Raw genomic sequence first — 24,914 nt, 5'->3', positions numbered from 1 at the left:
TTCCCTCTCTCCTCTGATGTCCCCTTGTGTCTTTGCCTCTTTGTTGCAGCAGCCCTAGCTACAAGCTCCCCAGGAGAATGGTGCCTCTGGGGCTGGCCAGGGGTGCTTCCCAGCCCCTGTGGGTCAGTGTGAGGAGACACCTCTCTTTGGGGCAAGGGGGGCAGCAACTGCGGCTGCCCAGAGGACTCCCAAGGACAGGGGAGGGGAGAGGAGGCTGAGGGAACACTCCACAAGGGAGGGTCTTTGAGAAAGGATGAGAGGCTGCCAGCTTTGTAGGCAAGGGTCTCCTGAGCCCCACAGGGGTGCCGCAGAAAGCATGTAGTTGGTTAAGGGAGCTGCAGACTCAAAAAGGTTGAAAACCTCTGATACTGTATATGGGATCTGCTTAATATGTCCACTTCCTTGCACTTCCGGTTAGGACTGGCAATATCCTCCATCGAAAACCCTGAAGAGGTGGTCAATCCTGAGCTAGATGGATGAAGAGGCCACAGCTTTCCATTCTCCTTTTTATGCTTCCTTTAGAATGAGATGGGCCACAGATTGGATAAGCAAAGACACACACAAAAACCCTCTTTCTTGCCTCCAGCAAGGCCTAGGGCAACTGTGGCTCCCCGGATGGAACCAGGACACAGTCTAAATATTACACACACACACAAGCATGTGGGAAAGGCTCGTTCTGAAATATGATAGAGACAGTAGTGCCAGTTTTGGGCTTCCTTCCAGGAACGGCTGGCTCTAATCAATACGTCTGGCCTGTTCAGCAAAACAGAATAGAAAAAAGAAGACAATTTGACAAAGGGCTTTCGTTTCACTTTCAAGAGCTGCTTTCATCACAGATACAGCTCCAGGACAAGCTCCTTGTTTGAAATCTCTTCACAAAGGTGATTGTCCTAAAAGCTACAGTCCTTCTAAAGAGCATATGACACAAGCCGCCCCCCCCCCGCAATCCAGAGGTGCATTCATGATTATTTGTGCTCCTGATAGCACCAGGCTAGTTCTACATGGTCCTGCTTTCCAAACTGTTGGTGCCTGCAAAGGTTTGGGGGCAGACACCCTGCTTGAATTGAAATCAGTGCATGTAGCGTCCTGTTGAAGCCCTGCAACATTTTATTTCACATTTGTTTCAGTGGCAGTGGTGAGTTTCCCCACTTTTATTGCACTCCAGTGCAAAAAGTGCCCCCTGCAGATGGCAGCAATGGAGTAGCACTGGGGAAGCACCACAGCACAACTGAAGAATGTCTGGATGGTCCAGTATAAATCCATCGCTAATGCAATATTATTACATCAGTGGCGTGGTGAAGAATACACTGGTCGGGAGGGGTCCAGGGACTCTCAGGAGTAAGAAGCTCCTGGGCACATGATAGTCAAAAGTGTTCCAGTGTAGCCTCCCAAGTGCATCGGGTCACTGCTGCCTCTAGCTCGAGGCAGAGCTCAGCCTTCATGGCTAGTAGCCATCAATAGCCCTCTCCTCCATGAATTTGTCCTATCTTCTTTTAAAGCCATTCAAGTTGGTGGCCATCACTGCCTCCTGTGGCAGGGAGTTCCATAGTTCAACTATGCGTTGCATGAAGAAGTATTTTCTTTTATCTGTCCTGAAACTTCTGACATTCAGCTCCATTGGATGTCCACAAGTTCTGGTCTTCTGAAAGAGGGAGAAGTTTTCTCTCCCTGTGCCATGCCAAATTTTATTAGCTTCTATTGTGACACCTTTTCAAAGGCATGTCCAAAGCCGGATTCGGGGGTCTAATCCAGCCTGCTGGTTGATTTAATCCGGCCCCCATGGCAGTATATGTCCTGGGGTGAAAAAAGCTCAACAACTTGGTCGGCCCTCACGCATGTTCACTTCATCAAATCTGGCCCTCTTTGAAAAAAGTTTGGGCACCCTTGCGAATCTAAACTAAAAAGTCCCCAACATTGCAGCCTTTCTTCATAGGGGAGTCTCTTCCTCCTCTTAATGATTTTGGTTCCCCTTTTCCAAACCTTTTCCAATTCTACAATGTCCTTTTAAGGCGAGGCAACCAGAACTATACACAGATCCACATTTTTAAGACCTTAAGTCTGCCTTCCCCAACTTGGTGCCTTCCAGAAGTTTGGAACGACAACTCCCATCAGCTGCAACCAGCCGCTGCTCCAATCCTGCTGGCGCTTTTGCACCGCGCAGCCTCTCTGTCACCTCTTCCTCCTGGTAAGCAACAGCTGCCCATCTTCTGAGAAGATAGTATAGTGTTTCTGTCCCCCACCACAAAGAGAACTGCTTCTGGGTTCAGCATCAGGTTCAGTCCCCAGCATCTCCAGGTGGGATTGGAAATGTAGCCGGTCCAAAATCCTGGGTATTATCGGCTGGTCGGTGCAGGCAATTCTGAGCTAGATTGACCAATGTACTCACTTGGTTTAAGGTAGATTCCTATGCTCTTTTGTTGACTGGGGGCCAATTGCCTCCCTCCCCCTTTTTATATATAATTTTTATCAAATTTTCTGTTTTACAATTTAGAATCTAAATTGACAACCTTAATATATCAGTGACTTCCCTTCTTCTCTTTCCATGGTTCATTTTGCATATCATAGATCCCTGCATATTTTATATAAACTAAGCCATTCAGTATTCCATTGTTACTTCCATCAAAACTTATTTACACTATTGAATTTATCTTAAAGCTGCCAACGTTTCAAGTGTACACAATTACTCCCCATATATTCAATAAACATTTTCCAATCTTCTTTAAATGAATGCTCTTCTTGTTCTCTTATTCTATAGGTTAGATCCGCAAGCTGCGCATATTCCAACAGTTTAAGTTGCCATTCTGGCCAAATGCCTTTCTGTGTAGCACTTTAACCTGTTTACAAGCACTGAGGAGTGACGTCTGCCACTCCACAAAACATCAACCCTGTTGAAAATGACTTCCTTATGCCAGCATTAAGTAGGGCAGATGCAACTGACTGTGTGATTCTGCTAAAGATCTAAAATGCACAACAACATTTAGATATTTTGCCATCTGCTCAGTAACAAATGCATTGATCCCCTCAAGGAAGATACTCAGAAGGGCTTCTAAAGATTGATCAGGAAACCATCTTGCATCCTCTTATTATATGACTCTGGAGTGGCTACATGGACAGTATGTCTTACGCGGAACAGTGTGCTGTAGTGATTAGTGTTGGACTAGGACCTGGGAGTCCAGGGTTCAAATCCCCACTCAGCCATGAAGCTCATGGGGTAGCCTTGGGCCAGTCACTCACTCTCAGCCTAAACTACCTTGCAGGGCTGTTGTGATGATACAATGAGGAGGACTATGTACACCAGGCATAGGCAAACTCGGCCCTCCAGATGTTTTGGGACTACAACTCCCATCATCCTTGACCACTGATCCTGTTAGCTAAGGATGATGGGAGTTGTAGTCCCAAAACATCTGGAGGGCTGAGTTTGCCTATGCCTGGTGTATACCATCTTGAACTTCTTGGAAAGGTGGATGCAAATGTAATAATACAGAAAATATCGCTGCCCCATCCACACCCAACTTCCAGTGTGACACACTGGGGGTTTGGACTGGACCCTAACATTAATGCATGGTATCAAACTAAGTTTTACTCAGAGTAGGCTCATTGAAATTAAGAAGCATGACTATGTTAGGTCCATTAATTTCATAATTTACTTGTGTCTACTCTGAAGAAAACTTAGTTGCATTACCACCCAATAAACAGGTATTGATCCAGCACTAAGGTCCAACCAAATGTTTCCTCCCTTCCACCCACTAGCATTCTCATTCCCTTGCAAACCTTCTCAGCTTTCCCCTAGATGCAGAGTAATTTGCTAAACAAAAGTGGAAAGTCAGCTGTTCAGTCCCATTCTGCCTTCCTAGTAGAACAGCATTAGTAGACAAGGACAACAGAGATTTTAAAAAAGACTGGGAACCATTTATGTTGTATTTACGGAACCAATGTAAAGAAATGGACTCACTAGTAGGTTTTGACTAAACACTTACAACTAACCAAGTAAATATAGAAGCTATAAAGATGAGGTTAAAGTGAGAAGACTATAACAATGTTTAATTTGAAGAATATAATATTGAAGCACAGTATTGCAAGCAGGGGGAGAAAAAACCAGAAGGGGAAGTTGAGGGAATTCATGGGGGGAGGGAGTTAATTTGTTATTACTTGTTATGATATGATTGTGATAAAAATGTAAAAACCTATAAAAATTATTTGAAAAAAGAACAGCATGAGTATTTTAGACTGGGGATTTAACCGTTCATTCCTTGCAGCATGTTCACATCCCACTAAAAGTCTTGCTCCTTGGGGAGGAAGGTGCACACATTCCGAAAGTATAAGAAAGAAACTGCCAAACCCCTCGATTTATACTGCACGGCAATGTTTTGGATTTCCCCGCTGGCCTGACGAGTCGATTCTGCTCGGCTACATCAGCACCAGCGAGAGGAGGAATGAATTTTCCCCAAATGGCCATGGCACTTTCCTGACATGCAAGCCACCTCCTGAACTCCCATCTCTATTTGACTGAGCAATCGCAGTGCAAAAATGATGGATGGAAAAGCCTTGGGTTGTCAGGCGGATCAGTGGTTCGAGAAGGGCGTGCACTCGGTATGATTACAGAGGTAATTACCTGTGAAAGGTGTCCAACTTCCAGGTAAAAGCAGATGATGAATGCATTCCATCCAACCCAAAGCACGAGCCACACTGCATACTGGAGAGAAGGAGAGAAAGGGGCAGAGCGACAGTTAACAATACACTGTGGGGTGAGCTGCTCTAAAGACATGTTCTGGCTCTCCATCAGTCTGGTGGTTTTTTTGTGTTTTTTCAGGGGGAGCCACCGTGGTGTAGTGGTTAGAGCAGGGGTCAGCAAATTTTTTCAGCAGGGGGCCGGTCCACTGTCCCTCAGACCTTGTGGAGGCCCGGACTATATTTTTCTTTTTTTGGGGGGAGGGGGGAGAACAAATTCCTATGCCCCACAAATAACCCAGAGATGCATTTTAAATAAAAGCACACATTCTACTCATGTAAAAACACGCTGATTCCCAAACCATCTGCGGGCTGGATTTAGAAGGCGATTGGGCCGGATCTGGCCCCTGGGCCTTAGGTTGCCTACCCGTGAGTTATAGCAGGGGTCAGCAAACTTTTTCAGCAAGGGGCCAGTCCACTATCCCTCAGACCTTGTGGGGGGCCGGACTATATTTTGGGTGTGTGTGTGTGAAATGAATGAATTCCTATGCCCCACGAATAACCCAGAGATGCATTTTAAATAAAAGGACACATTCTACTCATGTAAAAACATGCTGATTCCCAGACCGGCCACGGGCCAGATTTAGAAGGCGATTGGGCTGGATCTGGCACCCGGGCCTTAGGTTGCCTATCCATGGGTTAGAGTATTGAACTGAGTCCTGGGAGACTGGGGTTCTAATCCCCACTCAGCTATGAAGCTCAGTGGGTGATCCTCGGACATTCACTGCCTCTCACCCTAGCCTACCTCGCAGGGTTGTAGCAACCAAAGACTGTGAACCTGGATAAGCTCGAGCAAGCCAGAATTCATCCGTTAATGAAGATCTGCCCCAGCCTTGTGTCATAAGATCCAATAACCCTTCTCCCCTTCAAATCCCCACACAGATTATGTTTCTCATGAAGCGGCTATTGGCAAGCTTAAATTTTACCCTATTCTTTCCCTCAGGATCCATTGGTACTTGGAACCAGAACTCAGTGAGACTTTCTCTGGAGAGGAGAAACACATTTGTGTGGCTGTCCTCAGCATAGATCATGGGGAGACAGCACCCCCTAAGGACAAATCTGCAAGGATTTACCGTATTTTTTGCACTATAACACTCACTTTTTTCCTCCTAGAAAGTAAGGGGAAATGTCTGTGCGTGTTATAGAGGAAATGCCTACGGGTGGCATGCCTACGGATTTTCCTCCTCTAAAAACTACGTGCGTGTTATGGTCGGGTGCGTGTTATAGAGCGAAAAATACGGTACCTTGTTTTTCACTCTATAAAGCACACTTTTTCCCTCCTAAAAAGTAAGGGGACATGTGTGTGTTTCTTATGGAGCGAATGCAGGCTGCACAGCTATCCCAGAAGCCAGAACAGCAAGAGGGATCGCTGCTTTCGCTGCGCAGCAATCCCTCTTGCTGTTCTGGCTTCTGGGATTCAGAATATTTTTTTCTTGTTTTCCTCCTCCAAAAAATAGGTGCGTCTTATGGTCTGGTGCATCTTATAGAGCGAAAAATGTGGTACTTCAGCTTGAATAGTGAAAACTGCACCCCCAACTTTTGATTCCTTGACTTTCTGGTCTGGTGGGAGCTGGAGTCCAAACCACTCTGAGGCTGTTCCTTTTTTTTTTTTTTTACAGTCAGGAGATTATATATTTATTTCATAAAATGTATGTAACACCTGGAGCGCCACATATTCCCCATCCTTGTTGTTGGGGCTGTTGAAAGTCCAAACAACATCGAGGGGAGGAGCACCAAAATTGCTATTCCTGGCTATCCATTGTACTTACCAGTATGAGGTATTTGGATCTGTACTGAATGGTGCCAAAGACGCCCAGGATGACAGCCATGATGTGTAAAAAATTAGCCAGGATGGGCACCCACTGGTAACCCAGAAAGTCAAATATTTGCCTCTCCAGGGCTGCGATCTGTAAGAGAGGGAGTGGGGAAGGGTGAGGACAGAGCAGAGACTTACTCATTCTGCGGCATCTCTCAGAACATGCCCCTACCACATACACACACCAAAAAAAGTAGCAAAGTTACAGGCACATAATTAATGAGAAATCCCACAGACTATTAGTTACAGACAGAGATGTTGGAGTGATTCATTGGCCAGTGTCAAGCAAATACATCACAGCGCAAGAGGATTCATTAGGAATAATCACGGTCTGAAGGGAGGTGTGAGCACAGGAAAGATATAAAAAGGTAAGCAAGATCAAAAGATGAGGGAAGCACTCCAATTACATGGGGAGGAAGGGAAGGAAATAGGGAGCTAATGCTTTGTATCTCTTGTGGAAACCCCCCCCCCCCACCTTAGCAAATGGCTTCAGAAAGCAACAGGGGATATGGCCAAATGAATTTCAGTCATGACAAATGTAAGGTTCTGCACTTAGGCAGGAAGAAGCAGCTGCAAAAATATAAGATGAAGGACACCTGTCTTGCCAGTAGTACATGTGAACAGAATCTCGGGGTCTTAGTAGACCACAGGCTTAACGTGAGTCAACAGTGTGATGCAGCAATGATGTGTACTGAAGGGGTGTGGTCAGGACCAAATGTCACACAACATAATACAGTGGTACCTCAGGTTAAGTACTTAATTCATTCCGGAGGTCCGCTCTTAACCTGAAACTTTTCTTAACCTGAAGCACTACTTTAGCTAATGGGGCTTCTTGCTGCTGCCGTGCCACCAAAGCATGATTTCTGTTCTCATCCTGAAGCATGTAACCTGAAGCGTATATAAACCTTGGGTTACAGATGCTTCAGGTTACAGACTCCCCTAACCCAGAAATAGTACCTTGGGTTAAGAACTTTGCTTCAGGATGAGAACAGAAATCGCATGGCGGCAGTGCAGTGGCAGTGGGAGGCCCCATTAGCTAAAGTGGTACCTCAGGTTAAGAACAGTTTCAGGTTAAGAATGGACCTCCAGAATGAATTAAGTAAAGCAAGTTGAATTAAGTTCTTAACCCCAGGTACAACTGTACTCCTTCCAAAGACGGCATGGCAAGTTAGCTCAAAGCAGATGATAGCACAGGTTCAATATTTATTTAGTTAACTTGTTCCACTGAACATTTTCACAAATTATCTGTCTTACTGAATAAGATAGAACAGGTTGCATCTGCACTGGATTTGAAATTATTTTTTTACTTCTGGAAGTGTTTTCATTTATGGAATTGTTTTCACTTACGAAATTGCTTTTAGTTGTATATTATATCATCTTTATACATGAAATTATGCTATTGTTTTTATTGCTGATCCATTTATTGTGATATCACTCCGAGATACCTTACGAAAAGTGAACCACAAATGTAATTAGATAAATAACTGAAGTCCAGTTCTCTAGTCCTTCATTACAGAGGAAAAACTAGATGGCTGACCTTTATTATCCATAAAAGATGAATACGTCAAAACCCAAAATTTATCACATTGCATCACCTCTACAACCTACCCTGCTTCTTAATTGCATGGATTTCCAAGCCAGCTAACAATATGATAAAACCATCAATATAAAACAAGCAAGCAAACCAAGAACAAAAACTCAATTCTACTTAAGTATCACACACCAAACCCCATTTAAAAGCCAGAATCCCTAATTCAGCCACTGGATGGCCTGGGACCAGTCAATGTCCCTCAGCCTAACCCACCTCACAGGTTTGTTGTGATGATAAAAGGTGGAGGGGGAGAAATATGTAAGGCCACCTTGAGCTACAAGGTGGGACTCAGCAACAGAAAAGAAGCCTGACAGATGGACAAAAGGGAGGGTTTTCAAAGACAAGGTGCCAGGAAAGGTTGCCACCTGCTTCACTTGAGAAGGTGGAGCGACCATGAGCAAGGCCTCCAACACAAGCAAGATGTTTTTGAGGTCCACCAAGGAAGAGATGCTTCAGGCAAAACAAGTCACCAGAGGCCACCCCAGGTCTCAGGTTTGGGTCCTGAAATCTCAGTGTCTCGGATGCTCCTGACCTGACAACCCTAGGTACAATAATATATTTTAATAATAAAAAAACCCTGTGATCTAGTCAATGAACCAACTCTATACTATTTTATGATGGCAGAGACAAAACTGTCTATTTCCTAAGCTGGGGACCATTGCAGGTCTGTGGGTTGTATCTGCTCCCATCATACAAGGAAAAGCAAGTTAAAAATTACATTGAAGAGTTTTATTCCAAAAGCTCCGAATGGCTGTGGAGAGGGTGGGGGCATCTGGCGTGGAGGTCTGTGTTCAATAGGGCCATTAAGAACCTAATTAGCCTAATCTGGAAGGTGAAGCCGCCTGCACCAGTGATTTATGACCACTTGTCAAGCTGCTCTCCAGAGGATGGTTGGGTTAGAGGGGAGGGAGGGAGGGTACATGGAAGATTCTGGTTGTCAAAGTGGCTTAATGCAGCGGGCTGTGATGAACAGATGACAAGGACCCAAGGATCCCCTTTCTATTTATGGGCAATAATTTTAAGAAGTATCAAAAGAACTAGTAATATACAGAAAATTAAGGGTTGCATCCACTGCAGTGCCAACTGGGTTCTGCTGGCACAATGAGACTTCCGTTTCCTCACCTCCCTGTGCAACCCCCAAAACTGCTGCAGAGGGTCCCCAAACCCTCCAGACATGATTTTGATGGTGTAATGGAGGGGGTGTCCTGACGGACATAGGATAGGAAGTTCAGTTGAGCCCACAGAAGTCCTTTGCACCATTGCTGGATATGGTCAAGCGCTACGTTTGTCTGATAACAGCAGCCAGGTCACTTATCCTTTCTAAAGTCTAGGCTGCCACTAGAGAGCAATGTATCTGCTGTATGCCTTCCAGATTTCACATCGACTGCCTGTGTCAGGGCTGAGTCCAGAGTCAGGAATGAAGAGCTAAGTCAGCACCAAAGAGGAAAACGGCAAGGTAAGGTCAAGGTGCACGCCAGACAAGGCCAGCACTAGCCTTCAGGAGGCCCTCACCATGGTGTTTGTTCTGCCCGCTTCCCAACCAGGTCAGGTATAGCCCTACCTGGACAAATGGAATTATAAAATCAATACATTTCAAAGTTCTGTGGGCCAGGGCATTACATGTTGAGTAGCTTAAGATGGCGGCCAGTCACCAAGGATGGGAGCTGAACTTGGCTCCCCTTAAAAAATGGCACTGTTGCCCACTGCTGAAAAGCATCCATGACCCTGGCCGAGAGGGCAGTAGATTGGGCCTGTCAGCTACCCAAGTTGGCTAACCGTTGGTGTGGAGCCATTAAGTCAGAACCAAGGACAGACAGAAATCAGGAAGCCCTTGTTGCTCAGGTGAGGCTAAATTAAAACAGGAAGCCCTCTTAATGCTCCTTCCTGTCCAGAAGGACCCAGGAGGTCTGGTAGGTCCATGACCTGACGGCACTTCACTGAGAAGCTGTCTCCTGCAGTTCAAAGGTTCGTCAAACAGTTCAACTGTCCACAGATTCTAGCAGTTCCTGACTGCAGACTTCCTTTGATATACAGTGGTACCTCGGGCTACATACACTTCAGGTTACATTCGGTTCAGGTTACAGACTCCGCTAACCCAGAAATATTACCTCAGGTTAAGAACTTTGCTTCAGGATGAGAACAAAAATTGTGCTCCGGCGGCACGGCAGCAGCAGGAGGCCCCATTAGCTAAAGTGGAGCTTCAGGTTAAGAACAGTTTTAGGTTAAGTACGGACCTCCAGAACGAATTAAGTACTTAACCCGAGGTACCACTGTACAGTGGTACCTCTGGATATGAACAGGATCCGTTCCAGAGCCTTGTTCACATCCTGAAGTAAACGCAACCCGCGTCTGCGCATCTGCACGTGCACGGCTCACGATTTGCCACTTCCGCGCATGCGTGTGACGTCATTTTGACTGTCTGCGTATGCACGAGCGGCAAAACCTGGAAGTAACGTGTTCCGTTACTTCTGGGTCGCCAAGGAGTGCAACCCGAAAGCACTCAACCTGAAGCAACTTCAACCCAAGGTATGACTGTGCAGCTTTCTACCGGTGGGCTTGTATTAGGACTCACTGCTGATGATCCACAGATGTCGCCTTGTGTCACCATCATCCTGTTACAAACTTTCATTTACCCATGGTCTGATAACTAGATACAAATAAACGAATCTGAGCTACTAGGTTACAATGTTTGTCTTTAGAAGAACCATTGCTCAGTTGAGCCACAATCCCACCATGCATTTTAAAGCACTCTGATACCACTTGGAGCAGTTGCAGCTTCCCCTGAAAAATCCTGGGAACTGTAGTTTGTTAAGGGTGCTAAAAACTGTTAGGAGACCCATATTCCCTTCACAGAGCTACAATTCCCAGAGTTCCCTGGGAACAGGGATTGATTGCTAAACCACCCTGGGAATTGTAACTCTGGGAAGCGAATAGGGGCTTCCCAACTCTCAGCACTCTGAACAAACTACAGCTTCCAGAATTCTTTAGGGGAAGTCATGATTTTTTAAAAGTGGCATCATAGTGCTTTAAATGTATGATGTGACTGTGGCCTTAGTCTATCAATGTTTACATTTATATCTTGCCTTTTTCCCATAATGGATGTGGGGTTCCCATTGAGGTGTTGACCAGACCTGCTTAGCTTCAGCAAGATGGTTGTGTCATTGTCCTTTAGACCACACACTGGGACAAGCTTAATACAGCCTTTAGGACAGGAGAGAGTAGAAAGTGGATCAGAATCTCCTGCTACAGCTCTGTGTAGTTTGCAGTACATAGTCAAGAGCTTGCTGTTAAACAGCACCAATGATAAAAAGCGTCCACCCTTTTTCCTAAATTAAGCTGCTGGAAAAAACCATGGAGGGGAAAAACAGGAGTGGATTTCTGTAAAAGAGAACTATAAGCTTGGTTATGGGACTGAAAACTAACTCCTGTGTTGAACATGAGCTCTCACAGATGCCATTCTGTAATTCTCTCATCCTCCTCTCTTTCTCTCTCATCCCTCAAGCAACTATTGTGCAGCTGGCTTTGGTTGATAGAACCTGAAATTCTAGGGTGAGGGGAGCAAAACCTGCAAGGTCTGAAGTCTGCCTCTCATTGTTTAAGGATGTTGAAATAGACCTGGAGCTTACAACTTCGTAATTCACAATTTCATAAACTAGCAGTTAGCTTGTTTCTGTGCTTTGAAGGCATTTCAGGTCTCTGCAAGTTGACAGCTGATTGCTAAATGTTCCAGAGAGGAGCAGCTTAGCAGCTCTGCTTGGTATAAATCATCGGTACCAGTATGAAGATGGGAAGGTCAAGACAGATCTGAGTGAGTGCAGGATACAGTGGCTTCTACACCTGTCTAATGGGTTGCCCAGACAGGCAGAAGCTCAGCTCAAACCACAGACTGAAAGAATGCAATAAGCTCTGAAGTTAAGAGGTGTGTGTGTATGTGTTTGTGTGTGTACATAAGTGTTCTGCTAGATCAAAGCCATTACTGCAACAAACCAGCTTCAGTTTCTGCTTACGACAGTACAAAATGGCCATATAAACAATAATTAGCAGAGTCCTGAGATAACATAGTATTGGCAGTGGGAACGGGGGAGAGTTGTAAACTACAGAAACAGAAACCAAGGGAATTTTAAAACAGTTGTTCATTGCTGGGATGCTTTGCCAATGCATTTCCATAATTTGATTTCCCATCACACCAGTTCTCAATGTTTGAAGACTGGAAGCAACATACATGAATGGAGCACATTGGGGGGGGGGGAATGTTAGAGGCAATGCTAGATCCACGGCATATGGACTTTCTACATTCTGGGTTGGACACAATGATTCCCTTCTCCTAATTGAAAAAGGCCTCCTGTCAGATGAAGGGAACCCTCAAATTGCATGACTCTGTTCTTGTATTTATGAGAGTACTCCGAGAACAATGCTACTACAGATGAGCAGTGGAGAAAGAAGATGCGGACATCTCTGCTGTAGGGTTAAGGAACCTAGTGTTTGCCCTCCAGATGTTGCTGGACTTCAACTCCCAGCAGCCCAGCCAGCATGGCCAATGGTTAGGAATTATGGGAGTTGCAGCCCAACAGCATGTTGACTCCCTGGTGCTGCTCTACAGTTTACTTAACCTGTGTGATTCTCAAGTCATAAGCCTGCCTTTGCATAACAGGCATACATAGGCCTTTGATGGAAGAGCAGCAGCTCATGTTTTGCATGCTAAACTGTACAAGGCCCAGTCCCTGGCATGCCCAAGGATAGCCGAAAAAGATGCCTGTCTGAAACCCTAAGCTTCTGCCAGTCAAAGCCCTTGATGCTGCAATACAGTTAACCAGCCACTTTGTCTAAAACTCCAAGTCCATTTGTTATTCCATGTCCATGCTATCGCTACTGCTCAGCACCAGAGCAACCTTGAGATTAATTGCACCCCAATGGACTATTATCCTTGAGCTGTGCTATTTCATTTGCCATATGCCTTGGGCTCGGTGGGGGATTTCATTTAATTAAACTGCACTGGAACTGACATTTCCAAAGCAACAAACCTTCTGGAGCCACCAAAGAGATGCCATGTGCAGTCTCAGCCTCCAAAAACTCTGCTCAACAGGGGTGGCATTAACCCTCAAACTGCCTCACCAGAGCCCAGCAATCTAACAGGAAGGAAGTTCACTAATAAGAGCTGGAACATGATGATATGCAAGCCCAGCCTTTACCCAGTCCTGTTCAATGTATAAATGAGGCTGTTGAGCAAAATGATATGATTTGAAGTGAGTTACCATTCCTGTGCCGATACATTGCTTTCCTCCTGAAACATCAGTGTCGCAGTCTTGGTTCCAGTTCTAAAGCAGCCTTCCCCAACCTGGTGCCCTCCAGATGTTTTGGACTACAACTGTTATCACCCCTGACCATTGGATGTGCTGGTGAGGGCTGATGGGAATCATAGTCCAGGGCCTCAACCTTGAGTCCCCAGATGTTGTTGGACTACAACTCCCATCATCCCTGAGCTCTGGCCTTGCTAGCTAGGGGTGATGGGAGTTGTAGTTCAACAACATCTCGGGACCCAAAGGTTGAGAAAGGCTGGTCCAGGCCCTGGAGGTCTACAGGTTGGTAAGATGATGAAAGCTGAACCCAAAACAAAGATCATCAGGTCTTATGACAGGAGGCTGGGACTGATATTCATTAATTGACTCAGTTTGGCTTCTTTGAGTTTATCCAACTTCACAATCTGTGGTTGCTGCTAGGGACGAGTAAATCAGTTTTATAATTCTACTTTCACACTGACGTGAACCACTTTTCACTAATGTTTTGTAAACACATTTATTACATCTGCATATGATCATTTCATTCAGTACGCTAGATGCCACTGTTGTGCATTCTGTGAAACACTGAATGTACATCACAATATTGAGATGCCCCTTTGCTTATTTTTAATACATTGCGACCCACGCTGGGAACTGTTTTAACTGAGCACTTGGAAATAAACAAAGAGTAACAGTTTGATGTTCTAATCTGGCTGATATAGGCTTCCCTGATATTCAGGAACCTCCATCAATTGAGGGGGTGAAAGTGACCGGAATTCTGCTTTTGGCCAAACCTCTCTGTGACACCCCGAAGAAAATAGGAGGAGATCAGGCAAAACCCTTCACCACTCTTTTGAGTCCCTGTTAGTCAATGCCCCCCAGCTAAATATATGATGCTGATGCAAAAATACTTTGGATGTTGCTGTTATTATGACACAATTAAAAGGCCGGGGGCTTCATTGTCACCCAAGCAAAGGGAGAGTCCACGCTTATACACATGCTGCAAACCAGTTTTCTCAAAGCAGGAAATTAGGTTTGTCTGGCATGATTTGTTCTTAATAAATCTATGCTGGCTACTGATAATAATCCCTCTGTTTCCGCAGGGCGATTACCAGTTAATTGTTTTTATTTGCACTATCATTTTTGCAACGGGGTGTCATACAGCTGGTTCATACATGGCATTAAACGATCGTTTAATATAAACTATGCTTTAAGCAAGCAGGAGCGCTCTGCTTCTCCCCTGGCTCTTGACCGCATCATGCAAGAGAGGAGAGGTGAAGCTCCTGTTGTGCATTCAGAAGGTCTCCGGTTCAGTATTTGCCATCTCCAGGTAAGACTGGGAAAACCCTGGCGAGCTTCTGCGACTCCTGAGCCAGAAGCCACCTAGAGTGGCTGGGGCAATCCAGTCAGATAGGTGGGGTATAAATAAATAAATTACTACTGTTATTATTGTTACTATTATGAAATAGGACATCACTGTTTTCATGGGAGAAATGTTGGGAGGGTGTGGCGCTTGCTGCCAGTCAGCATTTATAATATTGTACTAAATGGTCATGAGTGGAAGACACACTTGCCTTATGCCGGAAAGACCCACCCAGAAGATGCAAACAGATTGCTTAATTTGATTTAAATTAAGGTGTCTATATTTCCTGATTATCGCTTTCTTTAGTAACTGCACTTAAGCCGCTGACAATTAAGCTTCCTCTAACTTGCAGGTGACGTTTATTCATGCATGAATACTAATGTGCTCATGCATTAATGCAATGGGTCCTAGACAAGCAAGCAGCAAGGATGCTCCCCTCTTTCACCTTGAGGCCTCAAGTTGAACATATGAAGCTATGTTATACACTGAGGTCCATTTTTATCTATTCATGGCGGGCAAGTAGATCTCCAAGGACTTTCTGAGCCCTGCTACCTGTGACCCTTTACTCAGGGACAGGGCACCTGTGGCTCTCCAATGTTGGATTACAACTCCTATCAGCCCCAGCCAGCATGGCCAATGGGAGTTGTGCAAGGGCTGCCAACATAGCATTAGTGTGCCTACCAGCACCTCCTATGGTGCAAGCAAACAGTCTCTTTCGATATCCCTTCAGAAATTCATGGTGCCCAAGAGACTGAATGCTCTTCTTAGCTCCCATCTGCACTGGTTCAGCCTCTCCCGCATTGAACACGTGCCCCTAAAGCAAGCCCACATCGTTTTGTGGTTCTGCCATGTGATAGCCATTTTGTGGTATGTCACACACACACACACACACACACACGTCAGCCATTTTGTGCTGCGCCACAGCCTATGCTGGGTTGGCAAACCTCCCACCCTCGCCTCAGCAATCCCATAGCTCTTCCCACAACAGTTGGCTATGGCAAAGTTAAAAACCAATTACTTGATTAAGGTAATTAAAATTTATGCTCTAATTAATCTTGTCAATGGAGGTGTGGATTTTTTTTTTAACCACGTCCTTTAAATATCACAACCTATAATATATATTTAAAAACAACTACTACTACTACTGGTAACAGGCACCACTTCAGAAGAGGTATTCTATGCTGTGTGAGAGAAAATGTGTTCCTCTTTAAGGCCACCTTCACACTATGATACCACTTTAAACACTCACGATTTACACCAAAGAATTCTGGGAGCTGTAGTTTAAGAGTGTTATTGGGAGACCCCTCGTTTCCTCACAGCGCCACAACTCTCAAGAATGCATTAGCAATCAATCCCTTTTCACAAGGAACTCTGGGAACTGTAGTTCTGTGAGGGGAATAGAGGTCTCCTAACAGCTCTCAACACCCGTAACAAAGTACAGCTCCCAGAATTCTTTGGAGGAAGCCATGACTGTTTAAAGTATCATATTTTTCTGGGTATAACACTCCCCCATGTATAAGATGCCCCCTATTTTGGGGGACTATAAATTAAGAAAATGGGGGGAGATTGCCCAGAGTTGTTGAGCTTTTTTAGGGGGGAATGCAGAAATTCGCTCACCCACATGACCTGCGCTGCCACTAGCACCCATCGCAATAGCCGCTTAATCATCTGGCCACTCGCCGGCAGAAGCAGCCAATCACCCGCCAAATTACTGCAGCAACAGCCAATCAAACCAGCCCTTGATGCAGTCACCAATAACACGCCCAATAGCCACTGACAATCTCCGGCTCATGGCAGTAGCCAATCACACGTGTCCCCTATGCACTATCCTGTGTATAAGATGACCCCAATTTTTTTACCTTATTTCTAAATAAAGAAAACCTCGTCTTATACATGGAAAAGTATGGTAGTGCTTTAAGTGCTTTAAATGAATGGTGTGACTGCAGTTGTAAGCCTCAATCCTATACCCACCTTGTTCCTATTGATTTATTCATAAAGATATTTGTATATGACCAAGTCATAAAAGATTTGTCAGAGCAGGGATTTTTTCACTAGTAGGAACATAAAACCAAACAATAAAAACCATTAAAGAAGGGGTTTTTTGGGGGGGGGGCATCAATTAACTGCTGTGGAAATAAATGAAATGTGTGTGTATTGGCGGGGGGCACATTCTGTGGAAAAAATAAAGCCTTGGGGGGTGGGGGTGGGAGGAAATTCCTGCTTGGGAAGTTGTCCACTGTCACCACCCCTTCACTGCGCCTGACGATAGTGACCCGTGGTACCAGCAAGCGTGTGTACACACATATGCACTTGACATCGACGTGCAGACAAAAGCCCTTTGTGTGCTTGAAGAAGTGGGCTGCAGCCTACACACTCCAAGTATAATGATCAAAGGGCTCCCGGCTCCCCCTGCCCCAGCCCCAGCCGTGTCTGCAGAGGATCCGTGCCCTCTCTGCTGCCTTTTGTTCGCCTCTTTGAATTAAATATAATTAGCTGCTGCAGCCTGAAGAAAGATATTCGGTTTGTATTTGCACAGGGAGATTCTTACTGATCCAGCTCTCCCTCCTCCCCTCTGAAGTAAGATGGTGTGTGTGTGTGTGTGTGTGTGTGTATTCAACCTGCTTTTCTTCCACAAAACTTTGGTGAGGTCTGCCCGTATCTGTCCTTAAGAACATAGGAAGATGCCTGGCATTGAGTCAGACCATTTGTGCATGCAGCTTAGTGTTGTCTATGCCAGTGGTCTCCAACTGGTCCATTCTCAAGATGCACCTCTGACTCACAATCTACAAAGTGGGACTCCCTTTTCACATTTCAGTTTATACTTACCGTATTTTTCTGTGTATAACACGCCCCCCCCCATGTATACGACACCCCCTATTTTGGGGCACTCCAAATTTAGAAAATGGCGGGAGATTGCCCAGAGTTGTTGAGCTTTTGGGGGGTGGGGCCCAGAGCCGTTCAGCTTTTTTTAGGGGAGATCTCACGCATCAGAAAAGCCACCTATTGTATATCCCCTCACCGACAGAAGACGCCAACCGCCCACCCAATTGCCGCAGTGACAGCCAATCAACATCAGCCCCAATAACATGCCCAATAGCCACTGACAATCTCCAGCTCATGACAGCAACCAATCCCACACTCCCCCCCATGCACTATCCATGTGTAAGACAACCCCCAATTTTTAACATAATTTTAAAAGAAAACAGCCTCATCTTATACACTGAAAAGTATGGTAATAATGCTAATAAGGCACACTGTTAATCCTAAAATGGCAATTCACAGAGAAGCGTACCTTAGGCGTTACTACTAAACCAAAAGGAACGGTTTTACACTTAGCAGACAAGGTGAAAAGCTACTGGAAACCAGTGGTTTTGCCTTCTGGCCATAGAAGAAGAAGAAGAAGAAGAGTTTGGATTTGATATCCCGCCTTTCACTCCCCTTCAGGAGTCTCAAAGCGGCTAACATTCTCCTTTCCCTTCCTCCCCCACAACAAACACTCTGTGAGGTGAGTGGGGCTGAGAGACTTCACAGAAGTGTGACTAGCCCAAGGTCACCCAGCAGCTGCATGTGGAGGAGCGGAGACGCGAACCCGGTTTCCCAGATTACGTGACTACCGCTCTTAACCACTACACCACACTGGTCTAGAAATAGACTAGAAAGGGAACAGAGTGCCCTTGCTACATACGGAGCTATACCTTTAGTGAGGCATCGATACAGGAACGCGGGGCATGTGGTTAGCCAGAAATAAGCATTTTATTTTTAAAAAGGTCCATGCCTTTCTCCTGCCATATTGCAGCACTCAAGGAAAACGATAAAATGAGTGTTTCACCAGAACACGTCCTAACCCAGACATCGCATGTAGTTCTTCTCTTTTGGTCTAATCAGCTTTAGCTGGAATCCAAGATGGCAGCAAAAACTGTGCTGCAACCCACCTGCTGTAGCTTTGCAACCCGCTTGTGTGTCCCAACCAAGTGATTGAAGACTTATGGTCTACACCAATTAGCAGTGGCTCTACAGGATTTCAGACAATATTCTCTCCCAGCCCCTCCTGGAGATGCCTGGGATTGAACTTGGGACCTTCAGCACACAAAGCAGATGCTCTGCCACAGAGCTACAGACGTTCTTTAGTGAGCATTTGTTCTAATTTGTTAGCGGGGAGGTTATACAACAATGAGCATTCATTCTTATTTGCCTGGGTGTTTATACATTCTCCCATTAGTTATCCCACCTGTTTCAAAGCATTTCCCCGTCACTTTCCTAACTGCAGAAAGTCTGTCTGCTTTTAAAGTGGACTTTTCAAAAAAAGAAGCAGCACTTTGATCCACCTTAACTGCACAAATCTAAATTGCCTGGTATGCACTCGAATCCCTCCCACTAAATACTGACACATCTGGAGACACCCAATACCATTAGGACCCATCGGAGCATCTCTGAGTAAGCAGAGCCCCGTGACATGCATTCCCACCTCACAAGCCTTGGGAAGATGAAAAGCTTTGCTGTTTGGCCCGTCACACTGAAGATCAGCTTTTGCACGGCTCATTGGACAATGCTAGAGGCAAGTGCTGGCTAAAGGGATGTGTTTATCTCAGCTCACAACTATCTAAGCTTGTTTTAGAAGCTGGTTGTGGAGAGAGAGAGAGAGAGAGAGAGAGAGAGAGAGAGAGAGAGAGAGAGAGAGAAGGGAAAGCTGTTACTTCCAAGTTAAATGTGGACAATATTTGCCCTTCTCTGGATAGACATACACACACTGGTAAGCTTCTGGTGTGTTTGTTGCTGTTCAGGTGAGCTTACCAAGATGAGTGATGGGGGTAGGGAGAGAAATCTGCTGGAGAAATTTCACTCTCAATGCTTCTTTTCCCCCCCTGAGCTCCATGCAGTGCATTCCCACAGAAAATCCACCTGTCTGTTTGGGCCGCCTCTGGTTTTTGTTTGCCCTTCAAATTTGGCAATTGCTCACAAGACCCTGAATGCCTCCATGCGCTGCTTTTCCTTTCTCAGGCACAGAGTTCTTGCTGTCCAGGAAGGACTCAATCATTGGAGTAAATGGGTTCTCACAGCATTCGTAGCATTTGTTAGCAGTAGTAGTACTTCTTACTTGCCCTTCGGTCCAAGATCCAAGGGTGAGTTACATCATATAAAGGACACAACTAAAGCAGTAAAAATTCCCACCCCACCCATAATGCCAAAATCAACAATCCATACAACACAATACAGGGAGGAAACCAGGATCAAGTTTCAAAGGCCAAAGTAAACAAGTGTATCTTCAGCTACTGACAGCAATTATTTGAAATTTTATTCCATTATTATTACAGTGGCGCCTTCGAAGCCGAATGCCTTGGCTCCCAAACAAATCGACTCCCGAACGATCAAAACCCGGAAGTGAGCGTTCCAGTTTTCAAATGATTTCCAGAAGTCAAACATCTGGCACTGCTTCTGATTGGCTGCAGGATGCTCCTGCAGCCAGTTGGAAGCCATGCTTTGGTTTTTAAATGGTTCCAGGAGTCGAACTCCCTGAACGCATTCTGTTCGAGAACCAAGGTGCGACTGTATAGTCATACCTCATGTTATGCTTGCTTCAGGTTGAGTGTTTTCAGGTTGCGTCCCATGGTGAACCAGAAGTACCGGAAAGGGTTACTTCCAGGTTTCACCACTCGTGCATGTGCAGACGTGCAAAATGACATCACGCGCATGCGCAGAAGCGGCGAGTCATGACCCGCACATGAGCAGACGTGGGTTGCATTCCTTTCAGGTTGTGAACGGGCCTCCGGAATGGATCCTGTTTGCAACCAGAGGTACCACTGTTTAATTTATGAATTGGTTCCTATGAATTGGTTCCTCAGATTTCAAAATACAGTAAAACATATATGAAACAATGTTGTATATAAAAGCACCATCAAATCTAGTACAGGAAGGGTGGGTAAACTCCAGCTCTCAGGCGACATTTGGTCCTCACCATTTGGCCCGAGAGGTTGTTTCAGGCAAGTCATGCCCACCTGCCTTACACCTGACACCAGGACTTTCAGAAGGACTATTACTGAGTGGCAAGCCACTGCTCTGCATGCAGAGGATCCTATGTTCAGTCCTCAGATTATCCATGTAGGCCTGAGAGAAACCACTGCCTAAAACCACTGCTTCTTTGAAACAAAGAGGCAGGGCCGGCCCAAGACATTTTGGACCCAAGGTAGATCTGAAAATGGCATCCTGCTCACAGGGAAGAAAAGGTGAGGGAAGATCTACACCAGGAACTGGGGGGGGGGGGAGAGACTGGCATTGGGGTCTGTTGCCCCAGTGGATCCTGCCGCCTGAGGCAGTTGCCTCAACTTGCCTCAAGGGTGGGTGGGCCAGTCCTGCAAAGAGGAACATCAAAAGCTATTTCTTCACCCATTATGGGTATTTGCTGCTTAAAGACATGAAGTTTTAAATCCCACTGGGCATGTCCAAATCCTTTTAGGGGAGCCCAGAAGTAGCTCTTTGGATTCCGGCCTACGAGTCTAATTTACAATCCTGGCACACAAAACACTCCAGATGCTGTTCCGGAGGGAAGGTTTGCTGAAATTATAAGTGAGAGTGGATGAGAGTGGCTCTTTCCTTGATGTAAATTTAATCCAGGATGTTCATATTTCAGTGATGCAGATACTTACTAAATGCCTGTCCGAGGTTAATGGGTTAAGAGAGAGAGAGAGAGAGAGAGAGATTTGCTCAGTTGACCAGACAAATGTTTTGTTTTGTTTATTTATTGCATTTATTTCCTCCCAAGGAGCTCAAGGAAGTATACATGCATCAATCACCCATCACCCAACAACCATGTGAGGTAAGTTAGACTGAGAAACACTGGCTGGCCCAAGGCTAAGCTTTGGGGCTGAGTGGAGATTTGAACCTTGGCCTCCCAGATCTGATGCTTCACAGGGTTGCTTAGAAGATAAAATACTGGGGGTGGGGAAGAACCACGTATGCCACTTTGTGGAGGGTGAGATATAGAATGTAATAAATGAATAATAAACTGTTTCTAGGTTTGTCCCTGATGGCTACAGGACTAGGAGGCAGGCAGCCCTTGCTCTTCCACTTGCTAACAAATGATATGACAATGACATTAAAAAGATAAGGTTTCATGGAATATTTGGCACAGCAGGCCAGAGGTGGACAACCTTTTTCAGCTCAAGGGCAACATTCTCTTCTGAGCAACCTTCTCAGTTGGGGGTGGGGCCAGAGGCAAACGTGGGTGGAGAAATTAATTAATTAATATTAATAATAATAATTTATACCCTGCCCATCTGGCTAGGTTTCCCCAGCCACTCTGGTCGGCTTCCAGCAAAATATTAAAAAACAACAATTCATCAAATATTAAAAGCTTCCCTAAACAGGACGGCCTTCAAATGTCTTCTAAAAGTCAGATACAGTAGTTGTTGTTCTCTTTGACATCTGGTGGGAGGGCGTTCCACAGGGTGGGTACCACTACCGAGAAGGCCGTTTGCCTGGTTCCCTGTAACTTCGCTTCTCACAGTGAGAGAACCGCCAGAAGGCCCTTGACACTGGACCTCAGTGTCCAGGCTGAACGATGGGGGTTCAGTGTACAAAATTAGCCAGGGGCCAGGCACGTTTTGTGACTTGTGCTGGTCTAAGTACAGCCACATGGAAATCTCTGAATGCCATGATGGCTACTGGGGAAAGCAAAGGATCTGAAATATTTTTCTTGAAGCTTGCATTAGTTTTATTCCGGATTGTTTTATCTGATGTTTTAATGTGCTTTGAGATTTGTTCTTTAAAATATACAGTGGTATAGAAATGGAATGAACAACAGCCACAACAAATCCAATGGGGGGTGGGAACAGCTCCTAGACATTCCATTGTGGTGACTGCAGCCTAGGTTTAAGGTGCCATTTGGCGATTAGATTACAGTGGTACCTCGGGTTACATACGCTTCAGGTTACAGACTCTGCTAACCCAGAAATATTACCTCGGGTTAAGAACTTTGCTTCAGGATGAGAACAGAAACTGTGCTCCGGTGACGTGGCAGCAGCAGGAGGCCCCATTAGCTAAAGTGGTGCTTCACGTTAAGAACAGTTTCAGGTTAAGAACGGACCTCCGGAACAAATTAAATACTTAACCTGAGGTACCACTGTATATATCTGAGTTTCTAACACTGACCAGGTTCTATACATACTCACACGGTCCTCTCCAATCCTCCATTCAGACAAGCAAGAAGCATGGTTGAAGGACACATTCCAGCCAGCCAAAAATATTTGGGGTATGGAGCAGATCCAGCAAGGGGCATGGCTTGTGTATAGAGTTCTGAGGTCTGCAAGGCTGCATTTGGCTCCCAGACCTGAGGTTCCCCACACCAGAAGTAGGCGGTCAAATGACCAGTCCGCTGAGAATGCATGACCAGTCCCACAACTGGCATGCCAACCCTATGTGAGGGGTCAGATACAAGATTGCTTTGACTACAGATGGGGAGGGGGAGATAGTGAGAGCAAGGAAGGCTGGAATAAATTATCATTGTTTGAAGGAAAAAGAGATCATTAATTTAAATTGCTCTGAGAAAAAGTATAGACAGTTGCAGCTGGTAAGGTAGAAATGAGATGATCTTAATGTGCATGCAGTAGAGCAGAACTTTGCAAAACAGCATTTCTTGGAAATAAGGCAGATAAATTACGGGGATGTCAAAGAGAAAGAGAGAGAGAGAGAGAGAGAGAGAAATTAAATACTATACCTAAAGTGAAAAGACTGGGATGATAATTATCTGTACAAAATGATGCAGATTATAATACAAATTTTACATGTAACCTTGTGCATCAGAAAAATCCATCTCAAGAAAAGATTGCTGGGTTGTTATTTATTTATTTTTAAAAAACGCTCTCTGATGTGATAAGAGTTGTTAATACAACCAAGCTGAAGATAATTCAGCTATCTTATTACTTTTGCATGCCCGAAAGGCCTTTAATCTGGTGGAACAGAACTTTTAACAGAGTTGTCATTGATACATTTGCACAGCAACGGTTCCCATTGATTTATTGCTCCCCTAAGGTGAGAGTTATGATCAACAATAACTCCCGCTATTAGCGAAGTGAGGTGCTGATATTAGCTATGCAGCCAGAATGGAGCCGCTCAGAAATGAGAGCGTGCTTAGAGGTTCCTCTTCTGCCCCCCCCCCAAAAAAAAGAAAGAAAAAAAGAAAGAAAGAGAGTAGCCGAATGAATACTGAGCATGCTGAATGACCACAAAATGCTGAGCTTCCTTTGGTGTGTGGACTGGTGGGGTGGACCTGGATGGGGGTATGGCATCAGCTATCACAGAAGTTATTGTGTTAATGGAACTACTGATGAGTGAATCTGTCAATATAGGCTTCCTCTTGGTTTTGCATCTCCCCCTTCTTGCTGAGATACACACACACACACACACACACACACACACACACACACACATATACACACACACAGTTGTACCTTGGAAGCAGAACAGAATCCATTCCGGAAGTCTGTTCAACTTCAAAAATGTTCAGAAACCAAGGTGTGGCTTCCGATTGGCTGCAGGAAGGTCCTGCAGCAGAAGCCGCAGAAGCCGTGCCAGACATTCGGGTTCCAAAGAACGTTCGAAAAGTGGAACACTCACTTCCGGATTTGCGGTGTTCAGGAGCCGAAACACTCGACTCATAAGTCGTTTGCCAACCAAGGTACAACTGTGTGTGTGTGTGTGTGTGTGTGTGTGTGTGTGTGTAAAAATGCTTACTAGAACAAGACCTCTAAGCTGTTTACAGTAGATGGTCTAACATACTTCATGAAAAATACCTAACAAAGACATAAACACACACACACACACACACACACACACACACACACTATATAAGAAACATTTTAAAACATCAAACAAAACCAGTAACCTCATAACACTGATACTTGCTAAAATCACATATAAAAATTAACACCCCTGGGTAGGATGCCAGCCCAATACTGATGGACAAGTTGTTTCAAAGTGTTGGTGGTGCCACTCTAAAGGATCAACTTGTGTAGATCTAAGCAGTCTGACTGGAACATTTGCACATCACTTTAAAAAAATGAAGTCCTCATGAAATATAATTAATGTTTTAGTCTAAACTTCTCCCACTAAGCACGTTTTTATTCCTTTGTATGGACACTTTATCCT

At 45.1% G+C, this 24,914-nt stretch overlaps 1 protein-coding gene and 1 long non-coding RNA gene across 5 annotated transcripts in view; one reads left to right on the top strand and one right to left on the bottom strand.

Annotated features, from left to right (window-relative positions):
- Nucleotides 1-24,914, top strand: part of LOC308591360 — a 329,063-nt gene that overhangs the window by 225,696 nt on the left and 78,453 nt on the right. The gene's annotated exons all lie outside the window — the stretch shown is intronic.
- The window catches only part of NKAIN1 (sodium/potassium transporting ATPase interacting 1), a gene marked incomplete at its 3' end in the record, with an annotated part of 55,080 nt that overhangs the window by 10,559 nt on the left and 19,607 nt on the right, over nt 1-24,914 (bottom strand). For 3 of the 4 annotated variants that reach the window (XR_014010105.1, XM_081202079.1, XM_081202081.1), the window contains exons 2-3: nt 6,498-6,635; nt 4,613-4,693 (exon numbers count right to left, since the gene is read on the bottom strand). Coding sequence is in view for 3 of the 4 variants with exons in the window: in XM_081202079.1 (XP_081058205.1) it covers nt 4,613-4,693; nt 6,498-6,635 (219 nt within the window). Of the gene's footprint in view, nt 1-4,612; nt 4,694-6,497; nt 6,636-16,391; nt 16,464-24,914 lie in introns of those variants that run through there. The other variant, XM_081202080.1, reaches the window with a different exon arrangement.

The sequence above is a fragment of the Podarcis bocagei genome (assembly GCF_964188305.1).
Source record: "Podarcis bocagei genome assembly, chromosome: 7".
NCBI classification, from domain to species: domain Eukaryota; kingdom Metazoa; phylum Chordata; class Lepidosauria; order Squamata; family Lacertidae; genus Podarcis; species Podarcis bocagei.
Note: the sequence above shows the minus strand (reverse complement) of the source record. Positions and strands in the feature narration are given on the sequence as shown.